We start from the raw sequence: 18,984 nt of genomic DNA, 5'->3' as shown, positions 1-18,984 counted from the left end.
CTACAGTAATCAAGACAATATGGTACTGGCACAAAACAGAAATACAGATCAATGGAACAGGATAGAAAGCCCAGAGATAAACCCACGCACCTATGGTCAACTAACCTATGACAAAGGAGGCAAGGATATACAACAGAGAAAAGAGAGTCTCTTCAATAAGTGGTGCTGGGAAAACTGGACAGGTACATGTAAAAGAACACTACCTAACACCATACACAAAAATAAACTCAAAATGGATTAGAGACCTAATTGTAAGACTGGACACTATAAAACTCTTAGAGGAAAACATAGGAAGAACACTCTTTGACATAAATCACAGCAAGATCTTTTTTGACCCACCTCCTAGAGTAATGGAAATAAAAACAAAAATAAACAAATGGGACCTAATGAAACTTAAAAGCTTTTGGAAAGCAAAGGAAACTACAAACAAGACAAAAAGACAACCCTCAGAATGGGAGAAAATATTTGCAAACGAATCAGCGGACAAAGGATTAATCTCCAAAATATAAAAACAGCTCATGCAGCTCAATATTAAAAAAACAAACAATCCAATCCAAAAATGGGCAGAAGACCTAAATAGACATTTCTCCGAAGAAGACTTACAGATAGCCAAGAAGCACATGAAAAGCTGCTCAACATCATTAATTATTAGAGAAATGCAAATCAAAACTACAATGAGGTATCACCTCACACCAGTTAGAATGGCCATCACCAGAAAATCTACAAACAACAAATGCTGGAGAGGGTGTGGAGAAAAGGGAACCCTCTTGCACTGTTGGTGGGAATGTAAATTGATACAACCACTATGGAGAATATGGAGGTTCCTTAAAAAACTGAAAATAGAATTACCATATGACCCAGCAACCCCACTACTGGGCATATACCCAGAGAAAACCATAATTCAAAAAGACACATGCACCCCAAAGTTCATTGCAGCACTATTTACAATAGCCAAGTCATGGAAGCAATCTAAATGCCCACTGACAGACGAATGGATAAAGAAGTTGTGGTACATATATACAATGGAATATTACTCAGCCATAAAAAGGAACGAAATTGGGTCATTTGTAGAGACGTGGATGGATCTAGAGACTGTCATACAGAGTGAAGTAAGTCAGAAAGAGAAAAACAAATATCGTATATTAATGCATATATGTGGAACCTAGAAAAATGGTACAGATGAACTGGTTTGCAGGGCTGAAATAGAGACACAGATGTAGAGAACAAACGTATGGACACCAAGGGGGGAAAGTGGCGGGGGGGGTGGTGTGATGAATTGGGAGATTGGGATTGACATATACACACTAATATGTATAAAATAGATAGCTAATAAGAACCTGCTGTACAAAAAAATAAATAAAATTAAATTAAAAAATAAAAAATAAAATAACATAAAAATAAAAAATAAAAAGGAAAAAAACCCCAAAACTGAGGCCCAGAGAGAACAATGAGGAGCCTTGCCCAAAGTCACATGGTGAGTTGGGGTAACACCACCAGGACTTGGATCCTGTCATCAGGCCTGTGCCCCACAGCTGTCTCTCTGAACGGGCTCAGAGCTCCCTGAGGGCAAAGGGGCGTCCCTCCTAGACTGTCTTCTCTCAGCGGTCCATCCATCAGGCTGATGCTTCCAAGAAGGGTTGGGGTGTCTCCCCACTCTGCCTGGTCCAGGTCTTTGCACACCTGAGGAGCTGACAAGCCCTGCCATTGTTGGTCCAATATTTACTGAGGGCCTACTATGTGCAGGGATTCCTCACCCTTCAGGTGCTCCCACTCCTGCGGGGAGATGTTACACTAGGAGCAGAAAGGTGTTTCAATAGAAGTCCTAACTATGTGCCTTGGGCTGGGCATATCAGGCGAAGCTGCCCAAAGAAAGGGCTTTCGGTGGGAACTTGAATAAGTTAGGGGAGCAGAGGTGGGGTGGAGCTCCCCAGGCAGAGAGATGAAGATGGGGAAGGGCAGGTGTGTCCCGACCAGAAGCATTCTAGAGAGGTGGGCTGTGTGGGTTTAAGTGGCTTCAGGGTTGGGCCGCACGCTCTCGCTGGGAAACTCGGGTGCTCCTGCTACAACTTGCCCCCGGGTGCTCCTGCTACAACTTGCCCCCTCCCTCTCAGGTCAGCCAGTTCCAGATTCCGAAGCTCGTGGCTCGAGGCGGCCGGAAGTGGAAACCGCTCAGCTGGAGCGCCTGCTGAGCAACGACTTCTGCTCTCTGAGCCTCAGAGTTCCCATCAGCACGTAAACCACAGGAACTCCCAAGACTGTCGTCACCGGTGTGGGTGACCACTTTCGCCTCCGCGTGCAACACGTGGACGCCATTGGGTAGAGGCTGCTGGCGCCCGGCCAGGCGGGCGCGGTGGGCGGGCGGCGGCCTAGTCCTGGGCCCCGAGCCCTAAGCGAAGGCCCGCTGCCGCCCGCCGCCGCCCCGCCCTCCCCCGGCTCGGGGCGGAGCCTCCGCCGGGCCGCCCCTTTATCTGCCCGCTTGCAGCCGGGATGCCGAGGGCTGTTGGGTCGCAGTCGGGCCTCCTTTTGCAACTCGGTTCGGTCGCAGGTACGGGGCTGGGGGAAAAGTGGGAGGGGCGGGCGGCGGGCAGAGGGGGCGCTCCCCGCGGGGCGGAGCGCGGGGAGCTGTGTGCAGCGGAAACTCGGGGCGAGGTGAGTTGGGGGCACTTGGGGAGGGAGTGGGAGGCTGACAGCGGGGATCGGCTGGAGTGGGGCGCCACTGAGGAGGGACTGGAGCAGGAAGGAGGAGCGGAGCTGGAGGGGGAGAGTCTCAGGGAGGAGTGGGAGGAGACGGGAGGAGACTGGAGGAGAGGGGCCATCAGAGCCGGAGGGAAGCGCATCTGTGAGGGAGTGAACAGAGGGGCGAGCTGGCCTGGGAGGGCCGTGGTGTCTTGGAAGAGAATAGGCACGGAGCACGCTCCTTCCACTGAAGGAGGAATCTAGTGAGATTCTGGGGGCAAAAAGGGGCGTGAGTACCTGGAACTGGGTGATGTGAGGGGCTCCCAGTTGGGAAACCGGAAACAGTGGTAAGAGCGCTGCTGGGGTCAGAGGGGCTCTTGCTCCAAAGCAGTTTAGGTCCCGTGGGAGGGGGAGGCCTCCTTTGGAGTCGGGAGAGCATGAGGTTTCCTCCTACTCAGTGAGGGAAGCACTTGCCTCAAGACTATAGGCTTTGAGGACCTCTAGAGGTTTCCCTGGGGCATGCCACCGGCCCACCCCTCCACTCCGCCCCAAGCCTGGCGGGAGTGAGAGGTCAGGCCAAGGCTGGGGAGTTTAAGAGTTAGATGTATTCTCAGGGCCTGGCTGGCTGCTCCTAGGTGGATGTCCCATTAGAGAGGGACCCAGCCTCCCATCATGTGACTTGTGCCACCGCTGAGCCCCTTAGTGATAGGCTGCTTTTCCCCAGCCTCAGTTTCCCTGCCAAGAGGTCAGTGGTGAAACTGGTCAGTGGTAAAACCCAGGTCCCTTTTCTGTCCCCCTGGGCTGGACAATTGTACCTAGCTCACCCAACCTCTCTGGGCCTGCTTTCCTCCACCAGGTGCTTCCTTTTCCTCAGAACAGTCCTGAGTCTGAGATCCTAGGAATTCCTTTAAGAGTGATTTATTTCATGCTGATCACACTTTTCAGTACAAATGGAAGTCCAAAGTGCATTTACAAAAAACAAAAGCGTTTTCTGTTCAGTTCTGGAAGACATGGAGGAACTTTTTCTTTAAACACATTGGGCAGAACTGGGGAATTGGTTTGCATTGAGGGAGGTGACCCAGTTGCTGAGATATCAAGAAGCCAGCCAGGGATGAAAACTTTGCTTGTACAATCTGTGGCCACCCACTGGGTGCCTGGGAGTTGACCACAGCAGATGAAGGGCAAGAGCACTGGTTTTGGAGTAAGATGTGCTCTGCCTTCCTGCCTCACTCTGGGGCTGTGACACCAGCTTAGCCACAGGTTCAAAGAGTTGCTGAGAGGGAGAGGTGAAATGTGTGTAAAAGTTCTTTGTAAACAGCAAGCCACTGTAAATTATTAATGTTAATGCCTAGTCTTATTAATAATATTTCAGGCTCTGCCATATTGTGTCATCCTTGTCAGGACCCCTCAAGAGGGTTTACCTCTGACAGCCCCATTGTTAACACTGGTCTGGCTTTTTTGTTATTTTTATCTAATGAGGTTAAACTTTGCCTTTCATGGCAAGATAAAGTTGTCTTTAAGGGAGCTGCTGAAACATCAGGGCCCAGAGAAGCAACAATGAATATTTTGCATGCCAGGAAGCAGGCAAAAGAGGAAGTAGAATTATAATCAAATGATACTTAAAAGACTTAGGTGTTATTTAGTTAGGCTATTAAGCTCCAAATGGGCAGGGTATTAATACCCTTAGGGGTTACCCTTAGCTGTTAATTAGCTGACTATTAGTTCTATGAGGGCGGTGTTTTAACTGCTTTGTTCACTGCGGAAGCTTCAGCTCTTTACACACAGTAAGCCTAAAACAAATATTGCTGGAATGTCTCGGACTGAAGGGCCGTTTGAAGTCATTGGTGAATTCACTCTGTCCTTTGACATTTGGAGAAACAGGGCCAAGAGCGGAAGGGACTTGTCCAGGGTCACACTGGGATTGAGTGGCTGAGTCAGGACTAGAATCCAACAAAGATAATGGAGCCTATGCTGTGCCAGAGCCAACACCTAGCTAGCATCTGTGACTTTGTTTTGCTTGAGGTAGCTATTATTATCCTCCGATTTCAAACGAAGAAACAGGCCCAGAGAGTTAAAGGGACTTTAGCAAAGTCACACAGCTGGTAAGTTCCAGACCTGAAATCCCATCCTCACATAAAAATGGGGACCTGGGTTCTCTTGAAATATCTGCCCGAGGTGAGTGGTAGATGCCCTCCCTGGGGGGAGCAGCTCTCTCCAGTTCTCCATGGTTACCACCTGGGTGGCTTCTCTCTGGGCTGGATTTTCCTGGGCCCAAGGGCATTTCATTTGTGTGGGTGAGCCCCGTCAGGGCAGGGAGCCTGTCTGCCTTGTTCACCATGTGCCCCAGCCTTGCAGCCTTGTGCCTGGCATATAGTAAGCACTGAGTAAAATCTGTGGAATGGGTATAACGCAGGGCTCTCCCACTCCAAAGCCTATTCACTACCCCATCCCCACAACTTGGTCTGCTGTTTTGCCCCCAGAGGTATCAGGGGGAGACCAGGAGGAACTAGGGGTGGCAAGCCTTGGTTGAGGAAGGAGGTGAGGAGGTTGACCTTGAGTTTAGAAAAGGGGAATGTGAATTGGGAGGGCTGGGGAGGTAGGAGAGGAGAAGAGGAAGGTGCTGCTCAGATTGACAGAAGAATTCCCACCTGGGCCCTGGAGATCCCAGTTCTGAAGTTCAGCCAACCCAGGAGCCTCCCAAACCTGCAAGACAGGCCCCAACCAGGCCACAGGCCTCTTGCATTACCTGCTAGCACAGTCTACCCCCTCTACCCTCCTGCTCCGGGATGGGGCTCCTGGGGCTGCTGAGCTTGAGGCCCTTTTCTCTGGGGATTTCACTTCCTAGCCACTTCTCTTGGGTCAGTGGGCAAGTGCAAATCTTCAGAGTCCTGTGAATCCAGAGAGGTTACTCTGAATAGTCTTTGCTGAGAACACTTTAATTATTAAACTCCAACCAAATTTCCCTGGTCCCTAAATGCATCCTCAGAGAAAGGTAAAGATTTAAAGAGACAGATAACTTTCTAAGGCCTCCAAATCCAGTGGAGCCAGCTATCGAGGGCTAAAAGGGACCGAGTTTTTTTAGAGAACCCCAAGCAAATTTTTCAAGCTGGAAATATTTTAAGTACTAATACTCAGGCTGGGTATATTTCAAATACTACTACTCTTAATAATAATAATTACTACTACTATTAGTAATTAATACTAATAATAGGAATCATTTATTGAATCCCTAAACAGTGCTAAAACTGTTCTCATAAATTTAATCTTTGTAGCAATCTATGAGGTAGATAATATAATTCTTATGTGGGAGCTGAGGATCAGAGAAGGTAAGTCACTTGTCTTAGGTCACACAGCTAGTATGTTATGGAATCAGGAGTCAAACCTGGTTTGTCCAAATCTGAAGTCCATCTCGTTCACGAGCCTTTATAGTGTCTCTTTTCTCCTTGGTTCCTAACTTCCTTTCATTGTGATTCCCACTGAGTAGAGGACAGAAGCCAGTCAAGTTTGCCTCACATTCATGAACCAGGCCCTGGACACCTGGTCTCAGCCCAGCTTTGCCCACCTTGCTGTGTGATCTTGGGTAAGTCACAACATTTCAGCTAGCCCTCGGTTTCCCCAAATGTTTCATGCCAAGGTTAACCACGAGCTTCCTTCTGCAGCTGAGGCCTGGCTAGGGATGCAGAGTTTAGCCTGGATTTGACCAACGTGGGAGTGGTGATGGAGGGAGGCGAGAGAGTGGAGGTTGTCTTTAGCCCCACCCTCTGGTGACATCACACCCTCTGGTGACATCACACAAGACCCCTACAGTCCCTGGAAGCCCCACCCCTAGTGACCCTCACCTGTGGAAGTGCCACCCAGTGCTTGGCATCTGGCGAATTTGCCCTGTTCCACAGCAGAAGTCATCAGCCCCCAGGTTCAAGAGAAATCCTTAGGTAACCCGTGCAATTAGGGAGACTTGGAGGGGGGGCCATGGAGGTGTACTGGACTGGGGTGGGATGCCTGGAAAAGCCAGGTTCTGGCAGCCTGGTGGGCAGACTACTCAAAGGATGCCCTGAGGGTGCCCTCTGAATACTCACCCTCATCCTTCTGGCTCTTGCTAGACTCCTGCCCCTGCTTCTTTCCCCTGGATCCAGGGCCCCTTTCCATGGAGTCAGGAGATGGGAACTAACTCTGAAAATAGAGCTATTCAAATGGAATGGGGCCAGTGGTCTAAAGGTCTAAAGGAAATAGGGCAACTGGACCTCTGTCATCCCAGTATGCAGCCTCTGGGTTCTGTGCTTAGGGCCCACTGTGTCTGGGGGAGAGGAAGGGCTGCGAATGAGCTATCACCCACCTGAGGAGGTAGCTGTGAGCCAGGGCTTCATTGGTGCAGAGAGAGTGGGTAACTGGTAACTGGGTGAGTCTGAGGTCCCTGGATGCAAGTCAGTTGCTAGAAGCCTAAGGAAATAATTTACGGGAAAGGACCTGGTTGCCTGCTTTAGACCAGTGTTTTCCAAAGTAGTTCTTTGGGATGCAGTTAGGTGTGACAAGAAGCAGGGCAGCAGGAGTGGCTGAGAGTATCTGCGCTCTGCAGTCGGGGAGCTGGGTCTGGATCCTGGCTCCATCTCTCTCTCTCTCTCTCTCCTTCTCTCTCTCTCTCTGTGTATGGCCTTGGCTAAGGAGCTCCAACCTCTCTGAATTTCACTCAACAACAAAATGGGCACAGTAATACCTACCTCACAGGCTAGTTATGAGAATTAATTGCAACAAGGCTATGAAGAGTGAGCATATAGTAAACACTTACTACATTTCAGCTAGCTTTATAATATAATCATTACTGGGAAAGGAATCCTTGGTCACGTAAGCTTGGCAAATGTAGGTTCAACAAAGTGAAGCAGGCTTCTTTGGTGCAGACCTTCTCCGAGCCTTTAATATGCTGTTATGACTTGGGAAGTTCTAAGAGTGGGATGTGGAGCATCGGACTGGACTTAACAGATCACAGGGACTCAGGAACTAAGGCACCATCGAATGTCATCACTCCCTGGTCTTTGCCTTCATGGTGGAATGGAAACATGGCTGGATTGGGCAACTCTGGGGAAGGCCTTGCTGTCTCTGGGCTCTTGTTTTCTCAATGTAAAACAAAAGAGCTGCGAGATGCTTTCAGAGGCCTTTTCTGGTCCCCTGAGGTTCTGAGTTGGGAAGACAAAGTTGTAGACAAGGGTAGAGGCCAGACTGTTGAGGCTAAAGCCCTGTCTCTTGGGGAAGAGAAGAAATCCAGTGCTGGCTCCTCAACCAGCAAGTGGGCCAGGGGAGTTCTTATGCTCTGGACAGAAGTGGCCCCACTAATTAGTTCATCAGCAAGGTCTGCTTCCTAAACCTGCCAGGCTGTCTGGGAATAGAAAGTAGTGGTGTAATGACATTTAATTCTTTCCTCCCTACCAGACGAGGAAAGGCCAGAGACCAGAGCTGACTCCAGAATGTAATGCAGGAGGAGCTCAGGGATGCAAATCAGGCTCGGGATGTGGAGGAGTGTGGGCTGGGGGCTTGTCTTGATGTCGCCTTTGCATAGCAAGCACATTACATTTACTTGGACCATGTGCGAATTATTGGGTGGCTTTGGGGGTGATCACGGTGCTGCTGGTGGCGGGGAACTTGAGTGCAGATCTTCTTGCCACTTAGAATGACTGGTGCAAAGGAAGTTGCAATAAATATCTGATGAATGATGGACAGAGTACATCTGGCTGCTGAGTCCAATAAGCTTCTTGGGGGAGAATCTGAGGGAGGGGGGTTGTCTGTCTAGCTAGTTGTCTGGCTAGTTTTTCAACAGATATTTGATTTAATGAATGAAACAGTGAATAATGATAAGCCTGAATTAAGCAATTGGTACCAGGCAAAAGCAGTATATAATTATGAAATGATTAATAGTACTTGCCACCTTGTTTTGCAAAGGGCAGTTTAAGGAAGTGGATAAGATTGCAAACTGAGTTTATATCATGCCTCTGCCACTTCCTAGGCAGGGTACTTAACTTCTCTGTGCCTCAGTTTCCTTATCTGAAAAATGGGCATAATGATAATACCTATCTGATAGGGTGCTATGATGATTAAATGAGTCAAATATGCATAAAGTGCTTAAGACACTGACACATAGCACATGCTGTGTAAGCATTTGCTATGCTTTGTTTTCCTCTCTATAACCTCTACCATATCATGAAGTTCCTGAAGGCAGGGATCAAATTCTTGTCCACTCTCCAGCCCACCCCCACCTTTGGGATCCGGCACAGGACATGAGGCAGAGAAGGGGCTCAGTAAGTGTTTGCTAAATGAATGAATGAATGAATGTGTTTTAAATGCTAAATTGTATAACCCATTACAGATCTCCCACAGGGAGAAGTGAGGGGGCATTAAGGAAGTCCCCTGGAGGTGGCAGCTTGTACTGGTTTTAAAGGATTTCAGTAGAGGGAAAGGAAGTTGGCACAGGGTCTGACTTTTGGGTTAGGTGGGAAATGAGGGTCGGAGCAGGTCATGGGGTCTTGAATGCCAGGTGAGGGGTTAGATTGGATTTATTTGCAATTAGCAATGGTGGAAGGGCTGGAGAGGGGAACTTTTGAGTGAGGGTGTGGCTGAGGGAAAGGGCTGTTTTTATAGGATCAGTTGTTACTAGGGACTTTCGGGAAAAAAGTGGCTTTTCAAGTTGGGCCTTGAAGGCTATGAAGTATTATCAGGATGCTATTATGTTGTTTTTTCATTCAACAAACATTGAGCACCAGCTACCTGCTAAGCACCAGGGGTTCACAAAATAATAAGACAAACTGCCTGCCCTGGAGGAGCTCGCACTAACAATTTAATGCCCGTAAGAAGTATTATAATGGTCAAAGGATTGTAGGCACTCAAGTTAGAGGGGTCATCATTGGAGGACCTCCAGTGTCACAGAAGAAATGGGTTTTGAGGGATGAATAGGAGTTTGCCAGGTGGGCAAGATGAGGTAAATGGCTCAGATGGAGGGAACAGCTTGTGCAGAGCTATAGACATATGAAACATCAGGCCCACGGTTTTGATGAGGCTGTGGCTGGATGTGAAGTGTACTGTGGTTGAGTAATAAGGCTAGGAAAGGTAGTAGGGACCAGATCATGTAGGGTGATGTAGGGTCAATGGCAGACCCTGGCCACTCTGAAGGAGCTAAAGGTAGAGGCAGCAGGTCTGTTAGCAAGGTCATTCTCAGGTAAACACTGATGGCAGCATGAACACAGGAGAAAACAATGAGGGTTGCTGTATGGAGCCTGGACTGGAAAGAAGTAGGATGACATAGTGAGCCTCTTTAACACATGCCTCAAACATTTACTGAACACCTACTATGTGCCAGGCACTGTTCTAGGCACTTGGGATACATCAGGGAGAAGAACAATCATGAGTCAGAGCTGAGCTCTCCCTTAGGACAACTCCTCTCCTCTTAAACTCAGTGTAGGGATAAGGGGGTGGGGAAGAGCACAGCCCCCCAACTGCTGCTCACGGGGCAGGAGGGTGAGGACACCAGCCCCCTGACCTTGTTCGGGCCTCTCTCCCAGCTCCTCGCCCCACCCACAGCCATGGCCACAATGGTGGCCCAGAAGCTCAGCCACCTCCTGCCCAGTTTGCGGCAGGTCCACCAGATGCCTCGGCCGTCTGTGCAGCCAGAGCCTGTGTTCACAGTGGACCGAGCCGAGGTGCCGCCCCTCTTCTGGAAGCCATACATCTATGTGGGCTACCGGCCACTGCATCGGACCTGGCGCTTCTACTTCCGCACACTGTTCCAGCAGCACAACGAGGCGGTGAACGTCTGGACCCACCTGCTGGCGGCCCTGGTGCTGCTGCTGCGGCTGGCCATCTTTGTGGGGACCGTGGACTTCTGGGGAGACCTGCACGCCCTGCCCCTCTTCATCATTGTCCTCACCTCCTTCACCTACCTCTCCCTCAGTGCCTTGGCTCACCTCCTGCAGGCCAAGTCCGAGTTCTGGCATTACAGCTTCTTCTTCCTGGACTACGTGGGTGTGGCTGTGTACCAGTTTGGCAGTGCCCTGGCACACTTCTACTACGCCATTGAGCCCGCCTGGCATGCCCAGGTGCAGACCTTTTACCTGCCCATGGCTGCCTTTCTCGCCTGGCTTTCCTGCGCTGGCTCCTGCTACAACAAGTACATCCAGAAGCCTGGCCTGCTGGGCCGCACTTGCCAGGAGGTGCCCTCGGCGCTGGCCTACGCACTGGACATCAGCCCCGTGGTCCACCGCATCCTCGTGTCCCCCAACCCTGCCGTGGACGACCCGGCTCTTCTCTACCACAAATGCCAGGTGGTCTTCTTTCTGCTGGCTGCCACTTTCTTCTCTGCCTTCATGCCTGAGCGCTGGTTCCCTGGCAGCTGCCACGTCTTTGGGCAGGGCCACCAGCTCTTCCATGTCTTCTTGGTGCTGTGCACGCTGGCTCAGCTGGAGGCCGTGACGCTGGACTACGAGGCCCGGCGGCCCATCTATGAGCCTCTGCACGCCCGCTGGCCCCAAAACTTCTCCGGCCTCTTCTTGCTTACTGTAGGCAGCAGCATCCTCACTGCATTCCTTCTGAGCCAGCTGGTACGGCGCAAACTCAATCTCGATCGGAAGACCCAGTGAAGGGGGTGGCAGCTGGTAGGGAGGGAGGTATAGTGGGGGCCCAAGGGTCCGGGCTTGGCTCCAGATGGGAACAAGGCCTGGTAAAATTGCTTGTGTCTGGCCCGCGGTGACTTCTGTGCGCACACCTCAGCTGCCAAGGGGGGCACTGGCCAGTCCTTGGATTTGAGGATTGGCTGGAGCTGCTGGGGTCCACTTCAGGGCCTACCCCAGCCCCCTGCCCTGGGAGAGGGAAAGAGAAAGATGTGGGCTACCCTGGTTTGCCTCCCCCCATTGCCTCTCACTTAGGGGTGAGGATAGAGGATCAGCTGGGGCCAAGACCCTGGCCTGGGCCTTCCAGATTATCTGGGAGGGGGTGAAGTTGGGATTTAGGTCAGAGTCAGATCTGAGCTGAGAGACAGGGAAAGCATCAGCAGCTGCCCTCTACCCAGATTTCACTGGTGGATAGGGAAAGGACAGGCCCAAAATGTGTGCAGGATCTTACCATTCTTGAAGCCCAGCCTGAAGTTTTGGTGCTGCAGAGAGCCCCCAAAGATAGAAGATTGTGCCAGGTAGAAATGGATCCCATCCAGTGCCCCATACCTCTTCAGTCACTGTCCCAGACAGTGAGCCCTGACCCTCCTAGCTCTGGCCTCAATGTCCCACACACCCTGTTCCCAGTGTCTTTCCTGGTTCCCTTGTTCATGATTCAGTATTTATCCATTTAGTGTTTCTTGGGCCTCTGCTCAGAGGCAGGCCACTGACTGGGCTCCGTGGATCAATGCAGGATGGTAAAGGCTTTAATATCAGAATGAACCGTCAGGGGAAGCACTGAGGAGGGAATAATTAGTGTTGCCTGGGACCCTCAGGGTCTGGGGTTGGGAAGGGTGAATAGGAGTTTACACGTGGAGAAGAGGAAGGGCATTCCAGGTAGAGGGAAAAACTTGTCCAAAGGCCAAGAGGTATGGAAGGAGGAGTTCACTGCGGCTGGAGTTAGGAGTGGTCTGGACTCTGATGTCCTGGATGCAATAAAGTGACTGTGATAAGAGCTGCCTCTTTGCTTTTTGTCTCCTATCCTAGAGAGGGAGCCCTGGTGCCCCTTGAACCTGTTCACTGTGTTGGAGGAGGTTTTCAGGGGGAGGCTGGGGGTGGGCATAGGGAGGAGGGGACAGATCTTGTCTTATCTTTGCCTGGGGGTGGGGTTGGGGTCTTATTCACTATATATGTGAACTTTTTTTTTTTTGGTAGGAAAGGTGGGGCAGTTTTATTACTAAATAAGTTTTAGAAGTTAAAAGAATGTGTTTAAAAATATATAATTTGACAAAGATTTCACTTTTTGGTTTTTCAATCAAGGAGGATCTTATATGTTAACTTTTATGATATTGTTATATGTTAATGTTTACAGTATTGCCTTTTCCACAGTACATAAGCAATATATGGTAATATATGTACAGTGAAGGAAAATTAGGAAGTACAGGTAAGAAAAGCAAAAAAACCCTAAATGAATAAGAAATACCACTCCACTGCTAAAATATCCTGTTATACATATAGTACATCTATGGAGATTGTGGTTATGGTTGCCAGCATTTTTGCATTTCTGAGGGGCTCTCAGAATTTACAAAGTACTTTCACAAACCTTATTTGATCCTCTTTAAAATCCAAGGCCACACAGTAAGCGAGAAAATACTGAAAGCTAATTCTTGACTGCAAATTTTTAGTTTTCATTCTACTTAACGTTTTCTAAATCCTCTCCCATGAGGTTTCATAGTTATACTTAGCTTTTTGTTTCTTGTTTTGAATTACAAAAGTAATCCATTTAAGGTACCGTTGAGGACCCTAGCTTTTTGCAGTTGGCGGACCAGAGCCTCCTCTCCTCTTCCTTTTGAGATGTTCGTGAGGATTCAGCGATAAGACAAGGAAAAACCCTGAGCCCTGATAGTTATCAGTAAGAAAGTCTAACTAACTCAGCAAAAAGAAAATGTGCATTCCTTGTGCAGTGTCACGAACGCGTTCACACAGCACAGTTCTGGAATACAACTTTTGAATGAGAAAACCAGCAAGAACGTGGCCTTGGTAACGTTAAGCAGTCAGGCTGGCAGGGTTTAGGGAAGGGGCGGGGCTTGGGCCGGGGCGGAGCTGACGCTGGGGGCGGTGCCTGAGCGGGGGCGGCCGCGGCGTAGCTCCGCTCCCGGCGTTGGCGCGAGATTCGAACGTCGGCGGAGTCAGTTATGGCGGTTCTTTGAGGCGGCCGGACTCCCACTCCGTTACCCCGTTGTCTTAGTCTCCTCAGCGGCCATGAGGCGCAGAGGCCCGGAGGAGGAGGAGGCCTGCGGCGTGTGGCTGGACGCAGCGGCGCTGAAGAGGAGGAAAGCGCAGGTAGGGCGTTGAGGCGAGAGAGGGTGTTGGGGGAGGTGTTAGAGGCCCGGAGGCGTGAGAAGGGAGGAGTTTGGGGGGACCGGGATGTGATGTGGAGATGGAGTCGGGGGCCGAGAACGAATAGCTTTGGCGGTTCAGGGGAGAGAGGGGCTGGAGTCTGAAGAAGGTTGAAAAATGGGGTTTGGGAAGGGTGGAGAGAAAATGGGGGCGGAAGGCAGGCAGGCAGGCTGGCGGGGGGGTGGGGTGGGGTGTGTGTGGAGAGACTGGGGCAGCGAGGTTTCGAGGTGAGGGAAGAGGGTGGAGAGAAAATTTGCTCCGAGGAGCGTAATGCAGCAGACCCCTTAACTCGGAGTCCCTTCAAGACGGTAGCAGAGGCTGAAATACGGAGGGGTGGGTGCATATGCAAACTTCGGAAGTTCTCGCCCGGAGGTCCGTTTCTTCCCTACTTGTCAGGTTGCCCGCCATCTACCTGCCCAGAACATGTTACTTTAGGGGAAAAAATAGAAGAGACGGGGAGGGGAGCTGGCCTAATATTTATTAAGCATCCGCTGGGTGCCACATACTGTATTAAGTATTTAATATGTGTTATATGTGTCATCACCCTTATGGAAATGAGGAAACTGAGGTGAGGTAATGAACCCGGGTTCACCCAACTAGGAGAATTGGAAATCCCACCCAGGTTTGGCACATATGCAAGATTTTCTATTAGTCATTACAAAGAAACAAAAGTATGGGATAATAATAGTTAATGTTTATTGAGCATTTTAAGCTGGACACTGTGCTGAGAATTTGTTATTTGGTGCAATTCTATGTAGTAGTAATATAATGATACCCATTTTACACATGAAAAACAGGCTCAAAGCAGACACTAACAGCAGAGTTCTAGCTCTTAAGTTGCTTACAGTCATGTAGGGAAGAAAAGATGTACAGATAATAGCAATATGTAATTTATTGGCTACTTTCTATGTGTCAGGCACTTTGCTGGGACGTTACATGCCTTATCAGTGGCAGGTACTCAAAATTCAATGAAGTAGGTACTGTCATTATCTCTGTTTTATATTTCTCATATATATTTGGTCTTTGTCTTTGGTTCTTGGCTCACAGCTCCTAAAACCCTTGGAATTTCCTTTGTTATGAGTGATAATGGTGTCTTTTATATTTAATGAGGTGACTTTTGGAAAGCCCTTAGGTAACCTAAGGATGGGCTGGTTGCCAGGAGAGCCATCCTTGTGATTAGAGGGTTGGAACTTTCACTCCCTCCATTCCCCTACCTCTAAGGGGAGAAGGGCTGGAGATTGAATTCAGTTGCCAATGACCATTGCTTAAATCAATCATGTCTATGTAATAAAGCCTCCATTAAAAACCCAAATGGACAGGGTTCAGAGAGTTTCCAGGTTGGTGAACATGTGGAGGTTCAGGGAGAGGGGCACGCCTGGAGAGGGCATGGAAGCTCCATACCCCTTCCCACATACCCTGCCCTATGCGTCTCTTCTATCTGGCTGTTCCTGAGTTATATCCTTTTATAACAAACCGGTGATCTAGCAAGTAAAATGTTTCTGTGAATTCTGTGAGCCACTCTAGCAGTTGAACCCAAGGAGGGGGTTGTGGGGACCTCTGATCTATAGCCAGCTAGTCAGAAGTATAGTTAATAACCTGGACTTGGGATTGGCATCCTGAGTAGGAGGGGGTTGTTGGAACCCCTAATCTATAGCCAATTGGTCAGAAGCACAGGTAATAGATAGATAGATAAATAAATATATTTATGTATTTCCCCCACAAATGAGATTATATCAGACAGTTTGTTCTGCTACTCACCTTTCACTAAATATATGATGGAGCACTTTCCATGTGAGACATACGGGTTTTAGTATGGGTTTTTAAAAAGACCATTTTGGGACGTCCCTGGTGGTCCAGTGGCTAAGGCTCAGCGCTCCCAATGCAGAGGGCCTGGGTTCAATCCCTGGTCAAAGAACTAGATCCCATGTGCCGCAACTAAGAGTTCACAGGTCGCAACTAAAGATTCCACATGCCGCAACTAAAAAAAAAGATCCTGCATGCCTCAAGTAGAAAACAGATCCCGCATGCCACAACTAAAGATCCTGCATGCCACAACAAAGATCCTGCGTGCCGCAACTAAAACTCGGTGCAGCCAAATAGATAAATATTTTAAAAAGAAAGACCATTTTAATTTCCGTGATTTTCAAATGTGGTGTTTTAACTTTGTTGCCTCTATATTAAAATATTGGAGAAAATTTTTTAACAAAGGTTTTCCTGTACATTAAAGAGGTAAAAAGATTTAGCATTTGATTTGTATATTTGCTGTCTCTTAAGTGTATTATATTTAAAATGTCATTATAACTTAGAAAATAATTTCTGTTTCTTCTTCATCTATGATGCAGTTTAGTTCCCTACCCTTGAGGTATGTAGCAGAGAAGGAGAAGTGGACTTAACTAAGAGGGAGACAGAAATGCAAAGATATCAGAAATCTTGGCCGAGTCATCAGTGGTTTCTCCACCAGCCTTGGAGGAACACTGAATGCCACTCTGACATTCTGCAACTTTATTAACTTTCAGTCCATCAGCAAATGCTATGGACTGTGCCTTCAAATGTATTTAGAATGTCATCATTTCCTACTGTTTCTACTGCTGCCACCTGAGCCAGAGTGAGCCTTTGCTCACTTAACAGTGAGTTTAAAACCATCTAGTGGTTTCTTACCTTCTAGTAAAAACCAAAATCTTTTTAATGCTCATAAGACACCATCTGGTCTTGTGTGCCCTCTTATGCCTTTTAGACCTCATCTACTCTTCTCTCTGCCTCTGCTCCAACCATACTGGCCTTCTTGCTGTCTTTCAAGGCAAGTACGTCTGTGCTTGAGACTTCTATATACTTGTGCCTGAAGTGCAAAGGGATTAGAGAGCCACATTGCTCTGCTCCTTCATTTGTTCAAACATCAACTTAACTGAGTTTTTTCTTAACCATCCTTTCCCTTATCCTCTACTCTCCATACTTCTAACTACCTTAATCTTGCTTTGTTTTTCTCCATAGCACTTTTCACCATCAGACATATTATATGCTGCATATTTACTTTTTCATTTATTGTCTTTCTTCCCCTACTAGAATGAAAGTTCCATTAGGCAGTCCTTCAGAAACTTTCTGGCATGTAATAGGTACTCAGTAAACATTTATTGAATGAGCAAATGAGTGAATGAGTTAATCTATCTGGTGGGCTTGGCTTTCAGAAATGCAAATGGAATGGAGCAGTGGGTGGCAGCTGGAAGGACTTTGAAGGGAATGCTAGTGAAAGCTTGAAGAGCTTTTTAGGAACTGTTTCTAGAAGTCTGATGACCTTGGAGGAGGCTTTGGGTGAGGGTTTAAAGGAAAGTGAGAAAAATCTTGGAAAGTGGTTACGCATTGACAAAGTTTAGCAACACTGTTGGCTGTAGTAAAGTGGAAGGTGGAAAATGTACCTAATGAACTGGATGATGTAGCTAAGGAGATTTCCAGGCAGAGTGTTAAAGGTGCTAGCTGGGTTTTTTTTTTTTGGCTGGTTATAGCAGAAAGCTAGAGGAGAGAGAGACGCTGAAGGAAGGTCTGTTAAAAAGAAGCATAGCCTAGCTGGTTTTTGAAAATTCCCAGCCTCTCCAGGCAGCACACAGTGGGATTTATTTATTGATTTATTTATTTACTTATATTAAACTGAAAAAAATTGAAGTATAGTTGCTGTACAATATTATATAAGTTAAAGGTGTACAATATATTGATTCACAGTTTTTAAAGGTTATACTTCATTTATAGTTATAAAATACTGGCTATATTCCCTTTGTTATACAATATATCCTTGTAGCTTATTTTATTTTATTTATTTTTTTAATAGATCTTTATTGGAGTATAATTGCTTCACAATACTGTGTTAGTTTCTGTTATACACCAAAGTGAATCAGCCATATGCATACACATGTCCCCATATCCCCTCCCTCTTGAGCCTCCCTCCCATCCTCCCTATCCCACCCATCTAGGTCATTGCAAAGCACAGAGTTGATATCCCTGTGCTATGCTGCTGCTTCCCACTAGCTAACTATTTTACATTCAGTAGTGTATATATGTTGATGCTACTCTCACTTTGCCCCAGCTTCCCCCTCCCACCCCATGTCCTCAGGTCCATTCTCTATGTCTGCATCTTTATTCCTGCCCTGCAACTAGGTTCATCAGTACCATTTTTTTCTTTTTTTTTGATTCCATATATATGTGTAAGAATACGGTATTTGTTTTTCTCTTTCTGACTTCACGCCGTATGACAGACTCTAGGTCCATCCACCTCACTACAAATAACTCAATTTCGTTTCTTTTTATGGCTGAGTAATATTTCATTATGTATACGTGCCACATCTTCTTTATCCATTCATCTGTCAGTGGACACTTAGGTTGGTGCCATGTCCTGGCTGTTGTAAATAGCGCTGCAGTGAACATTGTGGTACAAGTCTCTCTTTTTAAAATTTATTTATTTATTTATTTATTTATTTATGGCTGCGTTGGGTCTTTGTTGCTGCGCGTGGGCTTTCTCTAGTTGCGGTGAGCGGGGACTACTCTTTATTGCAGTGTGTGGGCTTCTCATTGTGGTGGCTTCTCTTTGTTGCGGAGCACGAGCTTTAGGCGTGCAAGCTTCAGTAGCTGTGGCACGTGGGCTCAGTAGTTGTGGCTCGTGGGCTCTAGAGCACAGGCTCAGTAGTTGTGGCGCACTGGTTTAGTTGCTCCGCGACATGTGGGATCTTCCTGGACCAGGGCTCGAACCCATGTCCCCTGCATTGGCAGGCGGATTCTTAACCACTGCGCCATCAGGGAAGCCCACTTGTCTCTTTTTGAATTATGGTTTTCTCAGGGTATATGCCCAGTAGTGGGATTGCTGGGTCATATGGTAGTTCTATTTTTAGTTTTTTAAAGAACCTCCATACTGTTTTCCATAGTGGTTATATCAATTTACATTCCCACCAAGAGTGCAGGAGGGTTCCCTTTTCACCACACCCTTTCCAGCATTTATTGTTTCTAGATTTTTTGATAATAGCCATCATGACTGGCGTGAGGTGATACCTCATTGTAGTTTTGATTTGCATTTCTCTAATAATTAATGATGTTGAGCATCTTTTCATGTGCCTCTAGGCCATCTATATGTCTTCCTTGGTGAAATGTCTATTTAGGTCTTCGGCCCTTTTTTTTTTTTTTTTTTTAAGGTGTAGGCTTATTTATTTATTTATTTGTGGTTATGTTGGGTCTTCGTTTCTGTGCGAGGGCTTTCTCTAGTTGCGGCAAGTGGGGGCCACTCTTCATCGCGGTGCGTGGGCCTCTC

At 47.8% G+C, this 18,984-nt stretch overlaps 2 protein-coding genes across 3 annotated transcripts in view; both read left to right on the top strand.

The window, feature by feature from the left end:
• Positions 1–2,416: 2,416 nt before the first annotated feature.
• PAQR7 (progestin and adipoQ receptor family member 7) lies at positions 2,417–12,313 on the top strand. 2 transcript variants are annotated; one of them, XM_036828826.1, is made up of 3 exons: positions 2,417–2,545; positions 6,161–6,256; positions 10,218–12,313. In XM_036828826.1, exon 3 carries the CDS (start codon positions 10,239–10,241, stop codon positions 11,289–11,291), a length of 1,053 nt encoding a protein of 350 aa, XP_036684721.1. In that variant the 5' UTR covers positions 2,417–2,545; positions 6,161–6,256; positions 10,218–10,238; the 3' UTR covers positions 11,292–12,313. The 2 variants fall into 2 exon arrangements, with proteins under 2 accessions (XP_036684721.1, XP_036684731.1); XM_036828836.1 differs by lacking the exon at positions 6,161–6,256 and having other exon boundaries at positions 2,458–2,545.
• A 1,147-nt stretch (positions 12,314–13,460) lies between these two features.
• The window catches only part of LOC118904237 (aurora kinase A and ninein interacting protein), a 32,041-nt gene continuing 26,517 nt past the window's right edge, over positions 13,461–18,984 (top strand). Inside the window, 1 exon segment of the mRNA XM_036870154.1 lies at positions 13,461–13,643. Coding sequence (XP_036726049.1) covers positions 13,563–13,643 — 81 coding nt within the window. The 5' untranslated portion in view covers positions 13,461–13,562.

The sequence above is a fragment of the Balaenoptera musculus genome, chromosome 1 (assembly GCF_009873245.2).
Source record: "Balaenoptera musculus isolate JJ_BM4_2016_0621 chromosome 1, mBalMus1.pri.v3, whole genome shotgun sequence".
NCBI lineage: Eukaryota > Metazoa > Chordata > Mammalia > Artiodactyla > Balaenopteridae > Balaenoptera > Balaenoptera musculus.
This window is presented reverse-complemented; position numbering and strand designations above follow the sequence as displayed.

What these genes read in the sequence shown, in the direction of transcription:
- PAQR7 (XM_036828826.1), top strand. Translation starts at nt 10,239, where the DNA reads ATGGCCACAATGGTGGCCCAGAAGCTCAGCCACCTCCTGCCCAGTTTG.